Consider the following 9621-nt stretch of genomic DNA (forward strand, 5'->3'; position numbering starts at 1 on the left):
CCAAGACAGAGAGCTGTGTAAGGACATCAGGGATAAAATTGTAGACCTGCACAGGCTGGGACGGGCTACAGGACAATAGGCAAGCAGCTTGGTGAGAAGGCAACAACTGTTGGCGCAATTATTAGAAAATGGAAGAAGTTCAAGATGACGGTCAATCACCCTCGGTCTGGGCTCCATGCAAGATCTCACCTCGTGGGGCATCAATGATCATGAGGAAGGTGAGGGATCAGCCCAGAAACAACGGGCAGGACCTGGTCAATGACCTGAAGAGAGTTGGACCACAGTCTCAAAGAAAACCATTAGTAACACACTACGCCGTCATGGATTAAAATCCTGCAGCGCACGCAAGGTCCCCCTGCTCAAGCCAGCGCATGTCCAGGCCCGTCTGAAGTTTGCGAATGACCATCTGGATGATCCAGAGGAGGAATGGGAGAAGGTCATGTGGTCTGATGAGACAAAAATAGAGCTTTTTGGTCTAAACTCCACTCGCCGTGTTTGGAGGAAGAAGAAGGATGAGTACAACCCAAGAACACCATCCCAACCGTGAAGCATGGAGGTGGAAACATCATTCTTTGGGGATGTTTTTCTGCAAAGGGGACAGGACGACTGCACCGTATTGAGGGGAGGATGGATGGGCCATGTATCGCGAAATCTTGGCCAACAAACTCCTTCCCTCAGTAAGAGCATTGAAGATGGGTCGTGGCTGGGTCTTCCAGCATGACAACGACCCAAAACACACAGCCAGGGCAACTAAGGAGTGGCTCCGTAAGAAGCATCTCAAGGTCCTGGAGTGGCATAGCCAGTCTCCAGACCTGAACCCAATAGATAATCTTTGGAGGGAGCTGAAAGTCCGTATTGCCCAGCGACAGCCCCGAACCTGAAGGATCTGGAGAAGGTCTGTATGGAGGAGTGGGCCAAAATCGCTGCAGCAGTGTGTGCAAACCTGGTCAAGAACTACAGGAAACGTATGATCTCTGTAATTGCAAACAAAGGTTTCTGTCCCAAAAATATTAACTTCTGCTTTTCTGATGTATCAAATACTTATGTCATGCAATAAAATGCAAATTAATTACTTAAAAATCATACAATGTGATTTTCTGGATTTAGATTCCGTCTCTCACAGTTGAAGTGTACCTATGATAAAAATTACAGACCTCTACATGCTTTGTAAGTAGGAAAACCTGCAAAATCGGCAGTGTATCAAATACTTGTTCTCCCCACTGTATATTGTTTGGAGCTGGCCTCTGAACTTTGACGTTTTGTCCCCATGTGGTTTAGAAGCCTGCTGTGGGTCTCTGCGCTGTCACAGCCGCCCCCATCCCCTCCCTACCTAGGGTGTTGGGATCGACTAGGGACAAGAGTTTGAGGTTTTCAACACAACCTTCTGCTTCCTCATGGCATGTTGCCTCAAGTCCCACCACCATGGAAGCTGGACCCTGAGCTCTCACCCAGGTAGACTAGCTCTGTAATATAACCTCCACGACCCTGCTTTGGAGCCCATTTCCACCTTTTGACATGTTTCCTATTCCTCCACTTCTGGTCTTTTGAAGGAAGGTTTTGTATAGTATTATTACCTCTGCCCATCAGCAGCTGGCAAATATAGTTTTTTTTTACGCGTGCGTTGTTGTGTGAACCGAATTGCTGTAGTAGTATTATTGCCAGGACATCCTGTTTTTGTGGGACTGGTTGGTTGTTTTGCCCCAGCCCTTCTACACAGTAAATATTATGTCTGCTGAATTAAAACCTCAACCTTAGAGGAACCTGGCTCACAGAGATGTTCTGTGTGAGGCCTTGTGAAGCTCAGCACCTTGTCTGTCAGCCTGTCAGTCACCTGAGCTGTTACCATGGCAGCTGGATGTCTGTGCGTGTCTCGGAAAGAGACGCCAAAGAGCGAGTCCTACCTCCCAAATCATTTTTAAATGTGTATTTGTTCGTGAAAAATGTGTGTATGTGTGCTTCCACATAGCCTGTTGGTGTTGAAAGGCTGATAACAATATTCTCCCAGTAGGGAGGAATGTGAGACTCTTGACTGTGGGAAGCTATGGACGGAGGCCAGTGCAAGAGGGACTCTCCCTTCCCAAAGCTGTTGGTTACTTTGTTGTGAATGTGTGGAGGAGTACATGAGCTTTCACCATCACCCTGCCAAAGCACACACAGTCCCAGAGCTCTGAGCTAAAGATAATAACCTTTCTAATGAGCCTGGCCCTCCCATGTTCTTTACTCATGGTGTATATTTATTTTACCTTTATTTAACCAGGTAGGCAAGTTGAGAACAAGTTCTCATTTACAATTGTGACCTGGCCAAGATAAAGCAAATGGGTATTGGTGTCAGTCTAGCATAGCTAGGCTAATGTTCTTCTGCACTTTATTCTGAGTGCATATGGGTGTCAGTCTAGCTCAGTTAGGCTATAGGCTATTTCTCCACTTTACTCGGAGTGCATGGGCCAGGCTAAACAGCAGCTTGTGCACAAGGTTTTGCTCGCCTGAGTTAGAGCTCAGCTAGGCTACTGTGAAATTGTCTGGGTTCTGGTTACCTCTGCTCTCTGTGCTGTTGTTATGTTGTAGATGCCCAGATATGGTTGTCATATTTCACCAATGTTTCTTGACTCTCCATTCTTCTCTCTCTGACTCCATTACTCCAGTTGATGAAGTTGACCACCTGCACAACACGACAGAGGGAGATGGGGACAGCACCCCTCTCCCATGCAAGGGCAAGGGCAAGTTCTCTACCCTCGGCAAGATCTTCAAACCATGGAAGTGGAGGAAGAAGAAAAGCAGCGAGAAGTTTACGGAAACTTCAGAAGGTTTGTGTTCCGGCTTCATTGTGTTTGTTAGTTTTTACGTGTTGCATTCAATCTTTATCAAACGCCTTTCAGTGTGTTTTACTGTCTCCTGGTGATATGTACATGCCATGGCCTTTTCCAGTGTGTCCAGTTCAGTCTGCTTAAACAAGACAATTGTTATAGTGGTTAGAATAATATCCTTTTTATCTGAAGATCTGTAAACTTACATCTTTGACTTCTGGAACGTGAAATGACACACTAAAATTTGAAATATTATCTTCGGTTTTATATGCTATCTGGAAGAAATCTGGGGGGAAAACTCAGTGCGTTAATGCACTGGCTTAAATTCTGTGTGTTGACGGCAGTTCTGGAGAGAAAGATGTCGATGAGGCGACCGAGGCAGGAGCTTATAGAACAGGGAGTGCTGAAGGAGCTCTCAGAGAATGGTAAGAGTGCTGCCGCTGGTGATGTCACTCACTCACATGACTCAATCAGCCAGTTCCAGTTGGCTCCCTACTCCTTCCTCCTAACATTTTCAATGTTTCTATATCTGTAAAGTGTAAGCAACATGGTGGACGCTCCACCGCTACCCTGCATATACCTATCCAGACCCTTCAGATCTACAAACATTTAAGGGTTTTGGCAGCCAAGGGGGAGGGAGCAAATTGGAAATGGCTTTATCTTTATCAGACAAAAGTCCAGGGCTATCACACCTACACAGACAGCATAGTCGATGAGTAACGGCTTCAAATTCAGCACACTCAATGGCAGTTGAAGAAAGGCAAATTCACTCTCATGCTCCTTTTCAACAGTATAACTGTATATTTTTGGAAGAAAATTAATTGGTGTTTTTCTTGAGCTGGGGAAAGTGGAACGAATTGCGCCCTGCAGCGAAATATCTTTTACAGTAAGTGTGTTCTGTGCTCTTACTCACTCTGCCGTGTTGCAGAGGCCCGTTTATTAAACATATTTCCCTCCATGGCCAGAGCTCTGATCCAAAGGGTTTGGCAGTTAGGACACCTTTCTCAAACCTCTCATTCTGAAGGGGCCTGTGAAATCATGTCCAGATGCACAGAGGGACCCAATCCAAAAGTCCATCATGTGCCCTATTTCAACAAGCCAATTAAGTTTCACCATTTATACTCAAATATGCAGAACATTTTGAGTAGAGATAATGGCTTTGTTAGATTTCTGACTAACCCCTCCCTCACACTTGGTTAGTGACTCAAAGTAGTGCTAGTTTATAGATCTTCTCATGTGTGAGTGACTCTGTATGGAAAGTCTCACTGCTTGTATCCATTTTTGTGACAGATGGGGACGATCCTCACAGCCTCAAACAGTCCTACGTGAAGAATGGCCACACCCTGCCCGTGGGTGGTGGTGGTGGAGGGGGCAGAGGGCAGGAGAACCAGACAAGACCCCCCTCAGACCTTGGGATGAACCCCTCAGACTTTAAGGTGAACCCAGCCTGGCTGCCCCAGATAGAGGACCGCAGGGTCCGATTCCCCCCGGATGTAGAACTCCATGGGGACCAGGGTGGCCCCAGAGGCTCCGGACAGCAGGAGGAGGGCCGGCGAGGAGGTGGAGCAGTACGGTCCCAGGGGGAGGGGGAATGGAAGTCTAACATGGCCTGGCAGGGCCAGGCGATGGGCCAGGTGCAGGGGATGGGACAGGAGGAGGGTAGACGTGGGGGCAGACTCCACCCTTCTGACGGAGACAAGCGGCCGGGCCTGCAGAAGGCGCCATCAGAGGACGGTAGGAGGAGTCGCCCTGCTGAGACGGCATGGAAACCCACCCTCCCCCGGCACGCGTCCGCAGAGGAGGGAAGGGCCCGTAGAGGTGAGCTATTAACACCAACACATTATTTTACTTTTAGATATGTGTGTATTGTTGTGACTTGTTAGATATTGCTGCACTGTTGACGCTAGGAACACAAGCATTTCGCTACACACGCAATAACATCTCCTAAATATGTGTATGAGACCAATCAAATTTGATTTGACACACACACACGGCCTTATTCTGTGGAGTAGGGTGAAGCTGTCCTTAGACACTGATCTAAGGTTTGTGTTTTTCCCCCTAATGGAAGATTTGAAAAGGATCAGCTGATCCTAGATCTTTGCATAAGGGCAACTTCTACCTGGAGCCTGGTTTTCTGACTGCCCTCTCTCCAGTCAATCTTCCTCCTCTTCAGTCCTCTGGTTTGGCCCCAGATATAGACAGGAGTCTCGGAGCCTCTTTGCTCCCCTGAGTCCTGCTCCAGCTATGCGTCTTATTCGGGAACAGAAGGGAATAGAGGGAATAGCTCATCTTCTCCTTTCGTAATTAATGCGGCACTATCGTTTTAACCATTCCTGTCCTTAAAAGCTAATGCCTGTCAGCTCAACTGTAACCCTGCTGAAGAGCTAAAGCTAATTGATACCATTCCAGCTATTACACACTGAGCTAAATGGCCTTTAGTGTCTATTTTAGATCTTATACTCTCCCTGATTTATATCTTAATCTTCTGGCTTTCTCTCTCTCTCTCTCCTTTTCTCCCCTTTTCTCTCTCCCTCGGTTTTCTCTGACCTACAGTGCCTTCAGAAGGTATTCACACCCTTGACTTTTTCCACGTTTGTTGTTATAACCTGAATTTTAAATGGATTAAATTTCGATTTTGTGTCACCGATTTACACACAATGCCCCATAATGTCAAAGTGGAATTATGTTTTTAGAGAAGTTTACAAATTAATAAAAAATGAAAAGCTGAAAGGTCTTGCGTCAATAAATGTTCAACCCTTTTGTAATGGCAAGCCTAAATAAGTCACTACAAAGATACAGGCACCCTTCCTAACTCAGTTGCCAGAGAGGAAGGAAACTGTTAGAGTTTAGATTTTAATGGCTGTGATAGGAGATAACTGAGGATGGCTCAACAACATTGTAGTTACTCCACAATACTAACATAAATGACAGAATGCAAAGAAAGCCTGTACAGGAAGCCTGTATTCCAACACACCACGGAGTACCATTCTTCATATTTTCAAGCATGGTGGCTGCATCATGTTATGGGTATGCTTGTCATCGGCAAAGATTAGAGTTTTTTTTTAGGATGAAAATAAATGGAATAGAGCTAAGCACAGGCATAGTCCTAGAGGAAAAACTTTCCAACAGAAACTGGGAGACACATTCACCTTTCAACAGGACAATTACCCAAAACACAAGGCCATAATATACACTGGGCTTGCTTACTAAGACGACCTTGAATGTGCCTGAGTGGCCTAGTTACAGTTTTGACTTAAATTGGCTCTGTGGCAAGACTTGGAAATTGCTGTCTAGCAATGATCAACTTGACAGAGTTTGAATAATTGTTTAAAGAATAATGGCCAAATATTGTACCATCCAGGTGTGCCAGAGACTCAGAGCTGTAATTGCTGCCAAAGGTGATTCTAACATGTATTGACTCAAGGGGTTGAATACTTATCTAATGAAGATATATTATGGTTTTATTTTCCATTAAAAAAAACTAATGTTAGAATTTTTCTTCCACTTTGACATTAGAGCATTTTGTGTAGATCATTGACAAAAAAGGACACATTTTAATCCCACTTTGTAACACAACAACATTTGAAAAAAGTAAAGGAGTGTGAATACTTTCTGAAGGCACTATTTCCTATTTTCTCTGTGACATCAGCGTGTGATAAAGACTTGTCTATAAATAAACTTCAGCTTTGAGGAATGGCGTGGGATAAGAAGCAGGGTGGAGGGCTAGGGGAATGGGGGTTTAGTACTGTAATTACAGCACTGTTTATCTACACAGCGGATCCCCTGATAATGACAATCTCATACAAGGTTTTTGACACACACACACACACACACACACACACACTAGAGTGGCTGAGTGAATAGCACAAATTGGCTCAGTGCTTCAACCCAAGACTGAAACATTTATGTTTTTTAGGGATGAGATAGTATCTTTTCCATTTTTGAAAGAGCCAAACACGTCCAAAAAGGCTAGCAGTGTGTACGGTCTTTGACACGAATGTGCTCATGTGTCTCTCATGATGATGATTAGTTATTAAATGTATAGTGCTCTTTAACACATGTATGTTATGTAACATGTGTTTTGTGTGCTGTGTGTTTTGCAGAATCGGAGAGCCATTTTGTTCCTGATCCAGATTTGCTGCGGGACACTCTCCGAGAGTCTCTGCCCCCCAAACAGTCCGTTATGCCCCCCAAGTGGCTGATGAGCTCCACCCCCGAGCCCGGCAGCGAAGGGTCACCCTCATCCCACACCCCATCCAACCACCCTGCAACCACGTACTCTTCCTCCTCTTCTTCCTCTGCAGTTGCAATGCCTGCCCGAACTGTCTCCTCTGCAGGCGCCAACCCCCAATCTTCAGCAGTAGTGTCCTTCGCTCCATCCTCCACCCCCCAGGTGACCAAGCAGCCTCCCCTCCCACTGCCCAAGCCCGTCAACAGGGGCGTTAATGCTGCCATGTTAGGTGAGTAGTAGTACTAGTTGTGGTGGTTGTAGTAGTAGGGACCGCAGCTGCCTGTTTAATCACGGGATGGCAGAATTAGCTAATGAGATGCCAGAGGAGACCAGGTGCAGCTTGCATCAATGCACACACACATTCACTCATGTGCACGTGCGCACATGCACAATCAGTGGAGCTTCCACGTGTAACTTCTAGTCACGTGTCATATGCATACATGTCTGCAGAAGACTCATGTTACATGCATAGGGGTTACTACAAAGAACACGTGCGCACGTTGCACCCATTCTCTCACACACACACACACTTTGCCACTCTCATCCTTATAATGATGTTATCCCTGCGGCTCCAGCAGCTGTTCCCCAGCCGATGACTTAATAAGACTGAACTATTTTAGACAGCAGCAGCAGAGCAGATTTTCCCTGGCATTGTACTCTCCCAGGAACCCACTGACTCTGGTGGCTCTGAGCCTGCTGCTGCTCAGCTCCATGCGAAGACAATATTGTTGTTTTTGTTTTTAACAGGGGCATTTCTCGTCAGGGGAGTCTGACTTTATTCACTGTTGTTCTCTTTGAGATCTGATACGCCTATTTCCTTAGGACTGTTTAAACACATTTTTTGTATATAATTCCTGTATCATTATTACATGTAGGTTGGTTGGTTGGTTTAGCCTGGAGCTAGTAGGCTTGGAAGTCATTTGCCGTGCGCTCGTTTGTCACCTATTCGCCATCTATAGTCTGTCAAGCTATTTCATATGTACGTTCTAGAATGTGTGTAGACATTTCAGCTGTCATATTATGTAAACAATTCCGATGTATTAAACCATGTCGGATATGTTAAAAAATGGGGCATAGAATACTCTGAAAAATGTGGGCTTTTCATGATGTAGTCATGTAGCAGGAAGGAGAAATGACATTAAGAAGTTGCTTCGTTGATAAACTTTCTGCATTCATAATTTGGTAGAATTACAATACGTTCAGTTATTGTCTACAATTCATTTTAGCCAGTGCATTTTGTTAGGTAATGTTCAAACCAAGGTTATCATAAATTACTGGGAAAAGTTATGGGATACTTGTAGGTTTTGTAGATTTAAAATCTCATCCGGCATGGTACTGAATATGCAATCATTGCTTCCCCAGCTGTTGTTGAAACATATCAAACTGTATATGAATGCTAGCTGAGCCTGTAGTGACTGTTTTCAAAGGTATTTCAAAGGTATTCCACTAGTTAGTTAGGAATATTCCTAACAGTTAGCTAGGTACAGAGTGATTACTTCCAACGGCTAACCTAGAGGGCCCGAAACGGAAGGAGTTTTGATTTCCTCTCTTCACTTTCCCCACTTGGTGCCCCTCTCACAGCCCAGACAAGCCCCTCAGACACTTAGCGTAACACTCTAATTACACAGACCCTCTTCTTCTGGGTGCTGGTAGTGCGTTCAGTGTAAGCATATCCACCTTGGTCGTGTTCATTAGACACCACACGTTTAAAAAAATGTCTGAAACCAGGAAGGACTACCTGGACTGTTTTTAAAATGGTGTGCTACGGTGTGCCCTAATGAACATCACCCTAGTGTATGTGTAGTTATGGTGACCAGATATTGGAAATTATATGGGGCTAGTTGTGCAAAAATGTAGAGAAAACAATGGCATGGAACTATTGTTAACTATGAATTTTTGAAATATTCCATTCAAATACCTGTATTAATTATAACACAGACATTGATTACCCCTCCACAGTTTTCTTAGGCTAGTCATTTTACAATCACCTGTTTAGTAGCCTGGGCCCTCATTTATCAATGTTGCGTACGAACAGAAATGTTCGTAAAACATGCGTGTGATCATTTCTATCATTTCTAAGCAAGGTGTGGGATTCAACAATTTGTACTTAGTTGAAGTTGGAAGTTTACATACACTTAGATTGGAGTCATTAAAACTTGTTTTTCAAACACTCCAAAAATGTCTTGTTAACAAACTATAGTTTTGTGCATGACACAAGTAATTTTTCCAACAATTGTTTACAGACAGATTATTTCACTTCCAGTGGCTCAGAAATGTACATACACTAAGTTAACTGTGCCTTTAAACAGCTTGGAAAATTCCAGAAAATTATGTCATGACTTTAGAAGCTTCTGATAGGCTAATTGACATCACTTGAGTCAATTGGAGGTGTACCTGTGGATGTATTTCAAGGCCTACCTTCAAACTCAATGCCTCTTTGCTTGACATCATGGGAAATCAAAAGAAATCAGCCAAGACCTTAGGAAAACAAATTGTAGACCTCCACAAGTCTGGTTCATCCTTGGGAGCAATTTCCAAATGCCTGAAGGTACCACGTTCATCTGTACAAACAATAGTACGCAAGTA

The 9621-nt window shown here is 44.4% G+C and overlaps 1 protein-coding gene across 7 annotated transcripts in view; it reads left to right on the forward strand.

Moving 5' to 3' along the window:
* The window catches only part of phactr4b (phosphatase and actin regulator 4b), an 82532-nt gene that overhangs the window by 60212 nt on the left and 12699 nt on the right, over positions 1 to 9621 (forward strand). For 5 of the 7 annotated variants that reach the window (XM_023980246.2, XM_023980243.2, XM_023980242.2 and 2 more), the window contains 4 exons: positions 2643 to 2804; positions 3149 to 3229; positions 4095 to 4622; positions 6908 to 7264. In XM_023980246.2, the coding sequence (XP_023836014.1) occupies positions 2643 to 2804; positions 3149 to 3229; positions 4095 to 4622; positions 6908 to 7264 (1128 nt within the window). Of the gene's footprint in view, positions 1 to 1193; positions 1453 to 2642; positions 2805 to 3148; positions 3230 to 4094; positions 4623 to 6907; positions 7265 to 9621 lie in introns of those variants that run through there. The other 2 variants (XM_023980248.2, XM_023980244.2) reach the window with 2 other exon arrangements.

The sequence above is a fragment of the Salvelinus sp. IW2-2015 genome, linkage group LG35, assembly GCF_002910315.2.
Source record: "Salvelinus sp. IW2-2015 linkage group LG35, ASM291031v2, whole genome shotgun sequence".
Taxonomy (NCBI): domain Eukaryota; kingdom Metazoa; phylum Chordata; class Actinopteri; order Salmoniformes; family Salmonidae; genus Salvelinus; species Salvelinus sp. IW2-2015.